Source organism: Athene noctua, chromosome 6 (assembly GCF_965140245.1).
Source record: "Athene noctua chromosome 6, bAthNoc1.hap1.1, whole genome shotgun sequence".
Classification (NCBI taxonomy): Eukaryota; Metazoa; Chordata; class Aves; order Strigiformes; family Strigidae; genus Athene; species Athene noctua.
This window is the reverse complement of record NC_134042.1, coordinates 11,599,169-11,615,568: the sequence shown is the minus strand read 5'-3', so window position 1 is coordinate 11,615,568 and position 16,400 is coordinate 11,599,169. Positions and strand designations below refer to the sequence as shown.

The 16,400-nt window shown below is 37.7% G+C and overlaps 1 protein-coding gene across 4 annotated transcripts in view; it reads right to left on the bottom strand.

Annotated features, from left to right (window-relative positions):
- MGA (MAX dimerization protein MGA) overlaps positions 1–16,400 on the bottom strand; it is a 62,417-nt gene that overhangs the window by 31,213 nt on the left and 14,804 nt on the right. For 3 of the 4 annotated variants that reach the window (XM_074909565.1, XM_074909567.1, XM_074909566.1), the window contains exons 3-10: positions 11,016–11,946; positions 10,561–10,648; positions 10,340–10,435; positions 5,582–5,710; positions 4,081–4,179; positions 2,663–3,312; positions 1,666–2,017; positions 480–703 (exon numbers count right to left, since the gene is read on the bottom strand). In XM_074909565.1, coding sequence (XP_074765666.1) covers positions 480–703; positions 1,666–2,017; positions 2,663–3,312; positions 4,081–4,179; positions 5,582–5,710; positions 10,340–10,435; positions 10,561–10,648; positions 11,016–11,946 — 2,569 coding nt within the window. Of the gene's footprint in view, positions 1–479; positions 704–1,665; positions 2,018–2,662; positions 3,313–4,080; positions 4,180–5,581; positions 5,711–10,339; positions 10,436–10,560; positions 10,666–11,015; positions 11,947–16,400 lie in introns of those variants that run through there. The other variant, XR_012633854.1, reaches the window with a different exon arrangement.

The window sequence follows — 16,400 nt, the reverse complement described above, 5'->3', positions numbered from 1 at the left end:
CCAATATGGGCAGTGTGAGACCTCAGAAAAGAACAACAAAAAAAAAAAAAAAAAAAAGACTCCAGAACCACACTGAACACTGTGTGTCTGTATCCTCTTTTTTTTTTTTTTTTTTTTCCAATTCATTACTTAGATAGGTTACATTATGCAGCTAATAACTTCTGCAAACATTACAGGACCAGCATATACTTTACCAGAAATAGCATGTATTGTTGCATTTCTTAAATGAAGCTATTAGTGAATCATAATCACCTTTCACCATCTGCATATTGCTGCAATAAATTCTCAACAGAAGATGGACATAGTTAAAGATTTAGATACAGTCAATTCAGCCAAGCTTATCAACATATCTACAGGCAGTCCATCTTGGGCTTTCATCTCAAATTTCATCTAAAATGGCCTAGAACAAAAGCTTTTGGCAGTGTTTGTTTTAATTTTCAATACAAAGAAAAACAAACGCATCTTTTTTCCTTTCTTACCACTGGATTGGGTTTAGGAGTATACACTCTGCCTGGTTTCACTCCACTGGAAGATCTATGCTTACTAGGAAGCACGACTTCTGGGTTGGGCAGTGGTGAAGATTTAACTGGTTCAATAACAGATGGTGTTGGGATGTAAATTGGCTCCGGATCTATTTCACCTTCTACTTTCACCCACAATGGACAGTTCTTAACAGGCTGTTCTGGCTCCGAGTCGCAAATAGCTGAAAAAAAAAGAGGAAAAACAAAAACGGTTTATAAATGAAACACCATCTAACACAGCAGTTACAGAATTTTCTGTTTGAGCATGAGGTCTAGCCATGCAGCAATCACTAGTTCATACTACCAAAAAATACTGCTGGTTGTTTTTCTTGTTTCAAATTCTAGCCAGAAGTGACTGGGATCTGTCCATAAGAGGAAATGAAAATAAAAATTATTCTACACTAATCATTGTTTATCATTTGTACTGTGATAGCAGATAAAGAAAGACACTGAAGAATTAGTGATCATCATTGATGCTTTATACTTAAAAATTACAAAACAACCCCCAAAAACCAGACTTTATACCACAGCTACATGGAAGAATTCATTTATTCCAGTAGAATACCAGATAACACTATGTTTGTATTTAGCTATTGCTAGAAGTACTTACTAGCAAGAAACTGAAAGTGTAAATTCAAAGTCAATCTCTAGCAATTTGGATTTCTGTGCATACCTTGTGTCAGATCTGAAACTATCATAAACCACTAGATTTCCACTAAAGTCAGTGAACTATGCAGCTATACACAGCTCTAGATACTCACTTGCTAAGAGTGAAAGAAAACAGCACTGTAACAGTGAAGATTACCAACAGGGACAGCAGTAATTAGCTCATATCCTTACTCTTTTCAAGATACTTGGTGAGTTGGGGAAGAGTTTAAATTATCAAAAAGAAACTCCAGCTATTTGATCACAATAAACTAAGTAGTGCCCAAAATGCTGATCAGATAATTAAGAGTTTTAAAAAAGGGAAGAGGTGTTATTCTAGTCGGCTATATGAAAGCAGATGTTGCAGACACCTCTTGGAATTCACTCTCAATTTCTGGAATTAGAAATGGCATCACTACTATGTCCTAACAAAAATGTCCACCAAGATAGATGCTTTCTTCAAAGCTGTAAGTAATCACTTTTGACCAGCAATACTCACTGTATTCCACCCTTTTCCTCTTCTTCTTATCCTTCTGCTTCAGCTCATCTTCCTCCCCATCACCCTCTTCTTCCACATCTTCTTGCTGTTCTTCCTGTGTTCCATAGGACATAAGATTTCCACGCACACCCTTTTTCATTATTTTCTTATGTTTTGATGCTCCCTTCACCAGCAACACTCTTCTCTTCAAGCAAGTACAACCAAACATGCAGTCTGGCCTGCGGCAGTGGGTAGGCTGACGCTTCTCCAGTGCCAGACTGGCACATATGCAACCCAGTCGACAGAAATCATTATTGCAAGGAGGTGCTCGTCGTCTTATTATTTTGTGGATAGGTTTGGTTTTGAGAGAAGCCTAAGGAAAGTTTTAAAGAAGAATACACTTCAAATTTTAGTACGAGGAAATTTTAGTAAAATTACATCAAGTATATGCAAAATTGCTACTCAAAGTTCATTTAGAACAACCCCTCCTGGCTAACACAATAACCCCCTACATGGTTTTCATATGAAAATTTGTCATCTATGCTGAAAAAAACCCAGAACACAGGAAAGTTTGTATTTGAAGTCTTTTGAAAGGTGATTTGAGACAGCTAAACCATCTTGGCAATAAGTAGGATGTGAAGAAAATAAAAGAGGTTATCATGTGACAACCAAGTTACATGACCAGGATTATTTTTGCAGTTAGTTTCACCAAAAAAAAGGTAACACATAGTAAGGAAATGCAGTTACTGAATAGCAATTGTATTAATCAGTATTTTTAATGGTGAAAATTAGTAATGATTCACATCAACATGCTATTATCACAATTATTTTTTTCACGGACTACTAAGTCAGCACTTCTCAACTTTCACTGCAAAGACTACACCACAAAGGAACATTGTGCTTTGTCAAGCTCCTTAGCAGCTTCAGTTGTGTTTTCTGCATCTATATGCAACATCAGCAAGTGTACAGAGTTGGAAAAACAACAGTACAGAAAGGAAAGAAATTATTACAGATCTACCTGAGCTGTAAGCAGGGTTGCCAGAGAGATGTCTGCTCGTTCTTCTGTAATATAGGTCCTTGGTTTGCCATCCCAGAGAGCACAGTCTTCCAAGTCCATTAACTTCACTTGAGATTTAGACAAACCTGGTGGACGAGCTCCTTGTTGCTGTTGTGGTGCTTGGCGCAAACTAATCTGTTTTGGAAGTATGTTTTCATCCAAAGCTGGCACCAGGAAACTATCTGCCTGGTTATTCAAACTGCTATTTGAGACAGACTTAGCAGCCTTTTCCCCTGACGCTGAAGAGTTCTGTTTCTGCTTTGCGGAAAAAGGTGAAGGCAGTATAGGCTTATAAGATGATTTTCCTCTACTGTTTGTAGATGTTTGTCTGGTTTGAGTCTTTGTCTTCCTAGAGGTAGATGACAGAGGAACAGGCTTGAACGTATAAGATGTTGATGGAATTATGGCGGACTGCTTCTTTAAAACACTGTCAAGTGTTCGCACATAGCTAGTGCTTTTAGTGGGAAGCTGATACACCACAGGAGAAGTGGGAGCGCTAGAAGAGAATCCCATACTCGTTTCCATCAATTTCCCTTCATTTTCCAGGTACTCATCCAGCTTGTCACTGCAGAAAGCTGAACGATTCTTCAGAGAACCTTCTGAACTGCCACCTAAATAAATAAAAAGCCCTTTAACTAGCTCTTGGGAAAACATACTGACAAATCTTACAGTAATTACACAATACAGAAGAGGTAAATAACTGTCTAAAAATATATATACAATTCTCTTTGAAGAGTACAACACAGGCACACCAAATATAATCCACTCTGAAACACAACCAACTGTCTGAACAACTGTTTTTGAGAAGATTTTTCATGTGTATTCATTCATAAAACCAGTAAACCTTCAACAGGCAGCGCTTCAATGTAACTTATCTTGTTTGTCCTGAACATCTAGCCTACTTGGTACACCACAATACATCTGGAATACCCCAACACAACACTGTATGACAGTGCAGAAGGTACAAGTATTTGATATAAATAAAGTAAAAATTGGCCATTTGCCAAATATCCATTTCTCCCTGGGGCAGGGCAAAGTAATCACATATGTAAGGAATACTTGTTCTAACTGGAGTTAAAAATACACCAGTAGAAATGAAAATTGGTCCAGTTTGTTAGGGTTCCTGGGGCAACAGGATTCTGGAATTATCATATTTCCAAGCAAACTCAAACTGACAAACAAAACCAAAACTATTACAGCTTTGATCTTCACTCAAGCCTTCTGTGTAAAACAGAACAGATGCATTTTTATCTTACTTGGAGTATGTTTCTCTCTTCCCTCATAAAGCTCCATTCTGATCATGGAAGCAGTACCAAAGCAGATCAAGAAAAAGGCTGTGCATTGGAAATATGTATACTGATTCTTTTTTTTTTTTTTACCTTCATTTCTAGAAGCACCATGAAGCTTCCCTCGCCAGCCTTTGATTTTTCTGAAATCGTTTGTCTTTCCTGTCCTGGAAACAAAAGGAAATCCAGTATCTGGAAAAGAAGAAATCTAGCCTCAGTTTATGAACCAAGCTTGATTTTATCAATGTCCTCGCAAACTCTGCTTATTCCTTTTCAGGGGTAAATGAATAGTAGTAAACCAAAAGGCTGACTCAAGAGACTTGTTTTTTACCTTTTTTAAAATTAACTGAACACTTAAAGCCAAGTTTCCTGTAGAGTTCTGCTGTATGGCCATGCATCTGCTAAACCCTACAAAAGATGTCTTCTCCTGTATTTTCAATTTTAGTTTCCTTAGCAATGGTGCAAGCAACTGATTCCAAAACTCAAAAGGGTGAATGAGCTAGTTAGTTGGCTAAAATGGAACAGGCAGATTTTGAGCTGATAGTACCACCTCTCACAGCTAGGAAGTAATTTGAGTCTCTCCCCTCCATTGAGTCAGTGACTTTTATATGACCCATAGAAACTCCATTTAATGTTTAGCGTTCTGTCAAGTTATAGCTGAGTATCAATTAGGGGCAGGGAATAATCACAAAAGGCAAAACAGAGACATCTCTGTCAAGTTATCCACCAGCCCTGGGAGCTAAATTGGAATGTAAAAATACTAACATGAATCTGTGTGGCTGTTCTACATATTGCTAGGCTAGAAATAACAGCATTTGATACCAAGTTGACTGAGGTCTCCTGAATTGAATCTGTCTCTTTTGCAGTACAAACAAAGCTGAGATACAATGTCACTCTCTTTAGCAGCATACAAAAGCACCAGGTTAAGGAATACAAAGTAATCACAATATTAAAGTAGGAGAAAGAGGTAAGTAGGAGAAAGACAAGCACCCCTATACTTTGTCCAAACAGTTTATTATCAAAAATAGTATCTACCAACAGTATTAGAATGATAGTCACAGTATAATGAGAAATGCACTTGACTGGATACCAAATGAGCTTAAAAAAGCACAACTGGTCAGCACTTGTAATAAATATCATGAAGATTATAGATTAGTCCCCAAGTGGTGCCTCAAGCTCTTCTAGAAGGTTCTGATACTCAGCTCTGTGAAACAATTTCTTTGTTTTGCATGTGAACAACATCAGAGAAATTAAGATTGCTTAGGCTTTTTCTGAGCAATTTGTGAGTAGCTAATATATATATTTACATCTGGAAACCCAGTTCCAATGCCAGTATAAAATAAACTTGACAGCTACTATTATTGGATCACAATCATCACAAAAAGGGAAGGCTGAAGACAATCTGGCCTGAATTACTCAGGACTCCTTGGCCAGCATAATGATATAAGGAAGTTCTCACGTTTTGTCATTTTAATACTGTTTTAAGCCCTTTAAGAAATCAGAATGGTCATTTAAGAACGGCCATTGCCTCCTCCAGATCACTGATAATAAAATGGTAATACTTGAGATGTCAGCAAATTCATATTCTACCCACCTGGAGAATTGGGATTGGTTCCTGGATAGCTCCACAGAGAGTAATTTGAGTAGGAAAGAGGAAGCTGCACACCCAAGTATTTCAAGTCAATGCTCATTGTTGGGTCCACAGAATTCAACTTCAGTCCCACTATAAGAGGCAAGTATCAGTAAGTGTCTCAATGCAGCAAGATGTTAGGAAAATGAAAGCCAAGATATTTACTACAAGATAAACCACTAAGTTAGATACAGGCTAGAAAAACATTCACCCACTGTTTAAAGAGACCCGAAAAAGAACATTAGCAACTATGACCATTACTTACACCAGATTTGCAGCAGGTATGAGTTAAAGAGCACTTTAGGGAATGGAAAAATCAAGAAAAAAATTGAGTTTTCACAGGTTTTTTTGTTACTACTGAAGCTTCCACAGAAATTTATTAACCCAAATGCCAATGCTGTAATAATTCTCACAATAGAAGTTTTTGTTTATTCATTTTTTGAAGAAGTTAGCACCATTTACATCCTTGAAGGCTAGAGTTACTGCCTGAAGCCAGTTCGGCTGTCTATTTGATATTTCGTATCACTACATAAATTATCAATCCTGCCAGTGGCACCTACACAATTCCCTTCACTACTGAAAGCTATTCTTGTGCAAGAACATAAACCACACACACTTCAGTTTCAACTAGCAATAAAAGACAAGAGCAAACAACATTTTGGTTCTGAAGAGCAGCGTGTGTGTGTGTGTGTTCGGAAATTATGATATAAATAAAGCTGTATTCAGACAGTGCTCTCAAGACTAGTTCATCAAATGATCCAGATCTCAGCAGGTTATTTTTTTTCCAGGCTTGGCACTGTGCAATAAAACACTTTTTTTTTTTTTTTCCATGAAGCAGGGGGGAAAACAGCTATAAAGAAACTAAACAATCTGTATTGTTGATGCTACCATAAATGCTTAACTGCCTATAACATCTTCCTTCATCAACTCCCCCAAAATACTCAAATTGAAAGACTTCACTAGGTCACAAAAGCTATCTTTATCCATGGCAAAACAAATACAGATATAGAAATGCTGAGGAAAAAAAAGGAAGCCAGTAAATTTCACTTAGTACCTTTTTCAGAAAATACTGTTACACTAAATTCAAGAAATTACTGTTGTCAATTAAATTCTGGAGTTGAAAATATCTATTTCGGTTTTTAGCTATAGAAACCTACAAATGCTGTTCCTGTTGCCAACAAGTCTGAAAATTCATCTATTAAACTTGAAACTGAAAATGTATGACTTTACAAGGCTCAGAACAAAGTTGTATTTGCACATACAGCGGAAACCTTGTGTTGGTGGTACACGTTTATTTTCAGAAGTGGGAACACAGTGACCTGATTATTGTCAGCCTGAAAACAATCGACAGGGAACAAATCTGAAACATAGTTGTTTAAATGGATACTGTTATCAAAAACAGTCTAGTGAGATACAATTTTCAAATATACACAGCGAAAATGAGCAGCAAGCAAGTCAATCTAGTATTTTGTGTAAAAAAACATGTCAACTGCAAAATGTCATGATGCCATCCATTTCTTTTCAAACTTTAATACAAAATTGAAAGAGTACAGTTTATTTTGACACTCCATTTGAATTGTTCTGTCATCTTCAAAAACAAGCCAAGCTTTGTTTAACACTCAAAAATACGAACATCACCCATACACAAAATTTATTATTTCAGTAAGAAACACCCAGACAAAAAACAAGATGACGACTCCAACAAGTGCAACCTGAAATGAATGCAGACAGCCTAAAGAGAACAAATGGTAACAGCAAGTATTATGCCAGTACAGACATCACCATACACTGCAGGTGAACTACTACTTCTATTAATTTCTATTGTCCCCAGAGTACTGCTAAATTTCAGTTGCTTTAATTAAATCGTAGTAAATGAAGAGCCTTAAGAGCTTTCTCCTCTCCATCAGATGCAGTTGCTAAATCTGAAATATGATGCATGATAACAGTGCCTTTGATTTTCAGGAATATGATAAGGATTCAAATGAACTAAGACAGAAGAGGTATCCCATAGCACTGCAATACTCCAGCAGGAGCTTTCCTTCTAACATGCTTAAGACAAATTCCCTTCTTTCTGAAGCACCTTCCTGCAGTCCTAGTGTCTCTAAGATCTAGATAGCCTCAATCACCATTTTCTTAACTTCACAAATCAACAGCAATTGTGGGGTTCAGGTACAGCTCCAACACATCATCAGTGAATCTCAAAAGGAAACTTAAGGTTCTCAACTGCTGTCCAAAACCAAAAGAAGAGTTAACATAAAAATTGCTATGTCCATTTCGCATACAGCAGTGAGGACAAGAAAGCCAGCAAGCTTCTACAAAATGGCTGAAAGCACATTTAGAAACCTTCACTTCACATCTTTCAGACAGAAGGAAGCCACGTCTCTTCGCCTGTTCTGTAGTAGGTAACAAGAAGGTATTAGTCATGATCTGTGGCCAAGAAATTTTGGAGAACGAGTATCAGAATCAAGAAGGCTAATGAGGCTGCACCAAACTCCAGGATGCTACCTAGAATCAGTATGTCTGGAAAAAGATAGAGCCCTTAAGTCTGGCCTAGAGGCACTCCCCAGCCACCTTCTTATGTCTTATTGATAATATTGTGGAGAGAAAGGAGGAAAGAAACCCAACAATCCCTCTCTCCATTATCATTGTGTTTCTTCCCCAATCTTAAGCCTGCAATGGAAGGCAATAGATCTGTAACTTTCTGGAAGATGAAAGTAATCCGAATAAAGACTGAGTCCAGTTCACATGCAGCAGCTGAAGTCTAACAAGGAAAAGTATACATATTGCAATTCACTTCACAGCCTGATCAAATATCTATCTTTAGTAATGCTCTTGATGCTAAGTCTTCATATAATCTCCCTCTAAAAATTACGACAGGTGAAAGTCATTCTCTTCGTTGCTGAATTACAACTACACCATTTAACAGGCTCAGCAGATTACCATCCAACCCTGGAAAGATGGTCCCAAACACTCAAGAAAATCAAAATTCTTCAGCTCTCTTTTTCTTAGCCTGAGGCTTGACTTTTCTTGTCCATTTCATAGTATCTGTGAACCGCTCAACACCCTTCAGAACATATCACTCACTCACTTCACCACCACTCACTCAGAAGCCAGAGGAAGAGCACGTGGGTTTTACACATTCCCAGCTGCAGGATCATCTCATGAGTAAAACAGCCCTCACTAGTATTGTGGTTGCCAACATACCATAATTTTATTATATTTTTCTTGGGTAAAGATAACATCTAGGAGGCCCACAATATAATCCTAAAAAGCTTTAACACTGCTGTAACATTTGCTCTACCTAGCACTGCCAGCAGCTGACCACAAAAGGCATTTTACCACCATTTTTGAAATATGACAACATACTCAGACCTGTGAGGGCAGGCTGGACACTGAGGTCATTAGAAAATAAGGCCACCTATTTCTGGAATCACGGGATGGGAAAAGTGCCGTTGTATCATCATGCATGATACAACTGTCAACACTGATGCTATACCCTCGAGGTACAACCTGGCTGGAGATGGGTTATCTTATTTCATTCCCACCACATCCAGGACAGAGCTCTAAGAGTTCTCTACTACCCTTCTTATAACTTCTTCGCAAAGGGGGAAGACTGGAACGTCAGCTCAACACTACCAAGATGCAAAGGCATCCCTTTAAATGGCTGCAAAAAATTACAGCCCAGTTCTCATCATACCCTGTGCATAAACCATTCAAGGTAACCCAGGGTTCTTCACAGCAGAAGCTCTGTGAGGACCCAAAATAACCAGTATTGGAGTCAAGATCTGTACTTGGAGTCTCAATCCCTGCAGCATTACAGTTATATGTTTGAAAAATTCAGGACCAGAACCTCAAGAGCATGAGGTACTATGGTTCCATTCTCATCAATTTCTTCATCATCTGATCTGATGCCTCTGTTAATGCCACTGGTCTCAGGACTACTATTGCTGAAGACTTTCAACATCATCAGTAGTAAGAACATGAAATTCTTCTGTGCTGATCCTTGACTTTCTTCCACCTGACCTCAGGATAATATTGTCTATATAAATGATCACAAGCTAGAAGTACCTTGGGTGGCCTTAATGTGGCTAGTAAACCTGGATCTACAGTGACTCAAAGAAATAGACTCAAACATAGCAAATATCGTCTTAGTGAAGTGTTTCTGTATCTCTAGCTTCTCTACTACCACGAAGCAGCTATTTTCTACAAAGGAGTAAAATCAGCTCCATCCACTCTCTGCAAGGATTAGGTCATTACAAAACAGGCACTACCTGAAGTCTGAAGGCTCAGCACCTTCTGCAAGAGGCATATAACGATGTGCAGCCTCTTGCTCTGCTGTTGGAGACTCAGGATTCACCTTTTGCCTCCTCTACCTCTTCTACTTTGCAACATGAATGTGTGAAAATGAAAGCATCTTTACTGGCTGGCTGAAACTACTTTTAAAACCTCTAAGAAAAAAAACTGAGTCAGACACCACAGATTCACTCTCATTGCCACAAGTTGCAAGAGGGAAAATGACAGTTTCACACTAATTTCCTTTCATCTCACATTTGTACATACACATCTGTACACTTTCCTGCATTTGAAAAAAAAAAATTCACCAAAATCAGATCCCACTGGTACTGGGCATACACAGTATTACATCCAGTAAGAAACTATCAACTCAGTATGATTAAGTATAACATACAGCCAGGTGCAACAATATGTACACAGACCACTTACCTTCCTGAAGGCTAGGATGTATAACTTGCTTATGCCTCAAGGTCTTCAGTTCTTCCATCAATTCCTTTTCAAGTACTTGTATTCTTGCTTCACAATCTACTCAGAAAAATAAAAGTGAGAACACATAAAAAAAAAATACTTAAACGATTAATTTTTCAACATTTTTTTACACATTCCCTCATTGCAGGGAAAAGCCACTTACAAAAAATACAAAAACATACCTGGATCATTTGTAGTCAACAGGGGAGCCTGAAGATTCTGTGACTCTTCTCCTCCAGCTCTATCAACAGTGTGAATGTCAAGAGCTTCCTACGTACATAAAGAGCCTTGAATAAGTATAAGATACTTATATATTAAAACGCTGACTTAAATGCAAGCTAGGTCACATCGAAATACCACCGGAATATTCAAAACATGGAATTGTTTATTAAATGAGTACGTGTTCTTTTATACAGAACTCTAGACTCCACTATTTCCCCCCAAGTTGCTAAGAAGTAAGAAAATGTTAGGATTAACATATGGATGAGATAAGAACAGATTTGGGAAGAGGCCATACACCACACATCTCTAAACTTTGTTTGAAATAAAATATACCTTCAGTTTTGTAAGTACAAAGGGCTTAAAAATGAGACATTATAAAAGGTTTTGAATTCTATTCAAAACAGCAAGGTTTTACCTTTGATGCAAAGGACACAAAGAGGACACCATCAACATCTTCAAGATCCGGCTTAACGTCTGGAAGGATACTCCCAGGCCCCAGAGAGGTGTTCTTGCTCGTTATTACAGTTTTCCCTACACCTTTAGGTGGTCGACCAGCCTTGGAAATTTTCATTTTCCGTGGCCTTCCTCTTTTAGTTGTAACTGAGGATAGGGTGTTTTGATTGCTACCAGATCCTTTCAGGGACATAGCATTCTTCAGTATGCCAGACCTTTTTCTTCCACAGATCTCTTTAGCTGAAAAGTGACAACCTACTGAGCCCCTGAGATTAAAATTAGCTGATTTAGATAGAGCCCACTGGGCCTCTCTGATTGAAGAATATTTCTGTGACATTTTACTCCCAGAAGATTGTTTTTTCATAACTAATTCCTCAGTTACAGTGGCTGTGCCTGAGCAAGAGCCTTTGTGATTTTCAAAACACACAGGAAAGGAGTCCAGAACTGCACTCAAAGGGGATTTATCCCTCTTGCAAGAGGAGAGCATGATCTGTGGCAGCTCAGATATCTTTACTGTGCTCTTTGTAACTGCACAAGGTTCCAAATAGACCACAGGCATCTTCCCACTATCCAGTTTTAACATTTTTGCTTTGGCAACACCTGAAGGACTGGTTAGCATACGCTTCCTAGACCTGAATTCTCCATCAATTCCATCTGTTTCACTGCGTCTCATCAAGTGTTTTTGTAGGACGGGATCATCATCATCAGTGTTGGAATACTCATCAGTTTCTTCATCTGTGTCTTCCTGTTTCACACTTATTCCCTGTGTGCAAATACTTGACTCGTAGTCATAGTCATCTAATGGTTCCTCTTTAACAACTACATTAAATTGTCCATTTGGGTCCAGTGGGGATGCCACACGGGAACTGCTTTTGTAACTGCTAGCAATGGGACTGAGGTGAGAGGGAGGAGACAAAAACAAAACACAAGATCTTTATCAAATCTCTTCCTTTACTGAAATTCCATCATCTCCCATAATCCTTGGTTACATATTGTAAAAAACATCCAAAATGTTCCAAGACACGAGTCTGCTAAATAAGCTGTCATTTACAAGCTTACATTTTTAGAAGCACTCAAAAAAAAAAAAAAAAGCCATCATCAAAAGCAATCCAACTTCTTATCTGAAGGCAGCAGCACAATTTCCTTCCCTAGGAGTATCAGGGTGACGTTTACACTTTTTCCTATTTGAGACTCAGCATGAACTCATGCTAAGCTAGGTTTTAAATGCTCAGAAGTGTCCTTAGTTTGCTGTGTATCTCATTAAGTCACCATACCAAAGGCATTGTGCTTGCAAATAAGCATCCAAGTGAACACTTAATGCACTTCAGTTTACATGACTTAACTAAAACTTTAGTTAATTCATCCTGAGGCCACATACAGACAATTCCTAAATTTAACTCTTGTTCAAACGCTTACAGAATGTTAATATCCTATGGAATTGTACTCCATCTTCCAGTAAGTCTGAGTATTAACCTAACCAGAATTTGACATACCATGCATTAGATACGGAAGACTAACAGTACAGCCAGTTACACTCCAGTGATGGACTCCTTTGAGGGATAGACACATCAGTCAAAAAATTGCAGTCAGCAGTTTTAAGAGCATCAGAAGCTGGCTCCTCATCACAAATTCAAATGTAACTTAAAATAAATTTTAATGTATTATATATAAAGGGGATATTGCTTTACATATCGTCTGTATGTGTGTGTGCATTTTATTATTATTATCCATCTCCCCAGCTTTAAAGAATGATTGAGCCCCCGGCTGGGGTTGAGGGAGGGTAAGATGTAGAGGAAGAGGCTGCTTCCGCCTTGTATAGGCTGAGGACATACTTAAGGGAAAAAAGCTGGGACACAAGAGTCACAACATGGAGCTGGAAGTCTCCACCTCATGAAGAAAAACTGCAGTGTTAAATTAGGGAGCAGACAGTTAAGACACAGATTTATACATTTACATATAAAATTCCTAAGCACAAGACAGAAACTATCTAGAAAACCTGCTGATATTCAGAAGGACACTAAGTAACTAGAATTAAGCTTGAAGGAGAAACCTGCTTTGTGAGGGAATAGCAGGCAGCAGGCAAGTGGCATACCAGTCTTGTTTTGTCTACTGCCTTCTCTGGCCAATGAGTTTCCCATTAGAAACTTTCTAGCTTTCATTTAATTAAGAATGTGAAATGTAAGATTAAAAAGCCTTTCTTCTTCAGTGAGTTTACTGTGAAAGAAATTCTAAGACAGTTCACTTGTAGGTTACGGGGAACTCAAAACCCTGTCACATTACAGCTATTGGTCCTTTCAGTACAGCAGGTCCACAACTACAGTGAATGCTATTAAGAAGATCCAAGTCATCTGCTCCTCTAACTTAAAAGTCTCTAAAACAGAGAGACAAAGAACACTAATAAATTTTCTGGCCATGAATAGATTTCTCATGTGAGTTCTACTGTTTCTAGTTGGAAGCCCAGTAATGCCCGGACTTCTCTAGCCATTTACCTACTGCAAGATGCATACTCAAGCTAAGGATTACCTTTCTGTTAGGGATCTGGACAGTATCCAAACCAAAGAAGTTTTACCTGCTGTAAAAATGATGTTTTCAGACACAAATGCTATTTCACTCTGCATATTGCAACCGTAAGCTAAATGGTGACGTGAGGTATCACCCATGTATGCGTATTTATGAGAAAATCAAGTATTTGCACTAAATGCTGCACAGCATTTTTCTAGATGTTTAAATTCAGATGCAATTATCAACTTTTCAAGCAATAAAAGAGTTGCTTTTTAGCACTGAAGTAATTTCATTTGGCCCTTAGTTTGCGAAGTTATGTGCAACATAAGCAGTCGCAGAAACTTCTCTTCCTGTATTCCATGGGAAGATGAATCATGCAAGTTTGTCCTCTCAAAATCCTTGGCTTAATCCGAGATCAGAGAAATCGTGAAATAATGTCCGGAGTAACTCTTTCTTTGCCTGATACACAACAATGCTCATATTTAAGCAAACTTCTTTATATCTCAAGCAATGTATTTGGTACGCTCACAATAAAGCGGTAAAAGCAGACAAATTGCTTTCTTGGGTTCTGCCAAATGAAAAACTATTTAGCTGCTAATTTTTTGAAAATACTGATATATATATATAGGTTTGGGTTTTTTTAGGTAGATCATTTTAAAATATACCATGGAAGAAAAAAAAATCTGATTTCTTTTAGAATTAATCTAGCAATCTGTGGCTGAGGTTTGAAGGATGATGATCACTTGCTTTCCTCTTCCAAACGGAAGGCAAGGAAGGAAGAAAAGTAAACTGTCAGACTAAACACAGGACAACTAAATTAGAAAAACAAGACAATTGGAGCATTAAAAATCCCACAGTATTTGTATTTTTGAAGCAGGAAGTTCAAAAGATCTTGGTAGTTATTCTACAAGACTTGAGAACCAGTAAAGTTTGCTTGTGGTTCCTTCCATGGCCCCAACATTTGAGTGGTTTCAGGCATAAGTGTTCCTACAAAAGCTCCCACAATGCAAATTAAACATTTATTTTCTTTACAATACACCCAGTGAAACTAAACATATTATCAGGCCACAGAAAAAAAAAAAAAATACTACTTTGTATAAAGGAAATAGTCCTTTATTTCCAAAGCGCACCAATAACTCAAGATTAAAATTCTTCTCAGGTATATGCAACCTTTTACACAGTTCCATTCCCAGAAATGTCAGAAAAACTGGGCACTGGTGGGAAATATGCACTCCAGCACTAGGAATTCCACTTCCTTTAGTGAACGTTATCTAAGAGGAAGCAGTTCCCAACTTCTGACTCTCACCCAAATCTAAACTCAGCAGAAATCACTACCCTGCATAAAAGCAAGATAATGCCTATCAACTACTAGTAATAGCTTGTCTAAGACAAAACAAAAAAAATTGCCCAGTCTTCATTAATAAGCAAGTATTAATGTGTCTAGTTCGATAAAGAAAAATGCCACTCACTCAACCCTGTCCTTGAAAGGCTGACATATTTATGAACAATCTCAACTGCACGACATGAAAATATTGTGGACAGATCAGAAGGAAAAAGAACCGATGTGAAAAAACTAGCACATGAGAAGTCAGTTCTGACATTTCTTGGAGATTTTCTCTTTCCAAGTACAGAATCTGACTTTTTCACCTTACAAAAACATAAACCAAAAGCTGGACAATGCTTCAGAGTAGTTCTAGGACTGTGGTAACATTTATTTATCAAATGATACATGTTTCCAAGCCCAGAATAGACAAAAATTCTTCACAGTCTTTCTCTGTCTGTGCAGCTTTTAGCACATCTCAGAGACAAATTGTCTTGGAGATAAAACCAGGGAAGGTACTGCCAATTTGCATCATCTGTTCTTAAGGAAGGTCCTTGAGTCCTTAAAACAATTAATTTTGTTCCTTGGTAAAGAAGGGAAACAAAATCTCCAAGATGTCCTATTGAAACATTAGTTGAAAGAAATTAATTGAAACAAAGTAATTTGCTTCAATGACCCTCCTCAGGCAAACAAAATCAAACTTTTAACTTTTTCAACTGCAGCTGACCCGAAGGAGAAAAAAGTACCACTTTGAAGACAAAAATCAACCTTTCAGTAATTATTTTTCAGAATTTCACTGTTTTACTTCCAATATGGAAAGTTATCTAACCACTTCTCTGTTCTCTATTCTTAGGAACTAAAGAAAGCCCATCCTCTCTGAAAGAATATTTTCAGTCTTCAAGATGGGTTTCTCTACAATTTACAACAACGTTTTTGGAGAATATAAGTAATCTAGAAGATGTTCTTCTTCCTAATACACTGACACTGGAAAATACTGCAGAAGAAAGGTGAGGGTACTCTAGATCACAAAACAATTCTAGTATTCTTAAGAATTATTACAACTAAACTCAATAGTCTCAAAGAACAGAGAACTCTGTAGTTTGTTTTTTCAGTTACTCAAAAGGCAAGGAGATACTTTCTGCAAGAAAAACAAACAATAGAGCAAACCCCTGTCCGCTCTAAAACACACTGAAGTAGTATAGTAATACCGCTTTGAAATAAACTGCATAATTATGTCATAAATGCAACTTTTTTTCCTCTAAGAACTGACTTCTAATTACACTATTAACATCATCCTAATATCCTGCAGTTAAATAATTTCTTGGTGTGCTATCTACATAATAGATAGCTTTGGTTATAGCTTAGGCTGCTTTGGTCCCTAAATCTTTAGCAGTTAAGTCTGGTATTCACAGACAGACATGAAGAAACATGGCAGGAGAGAAACCTCTTGTTTTTTTAAATCACTTCTTCATGTTCAAAGTGTTTCTAGCACCTCTTGACACAGATTCACTAAATCTGCTCTAT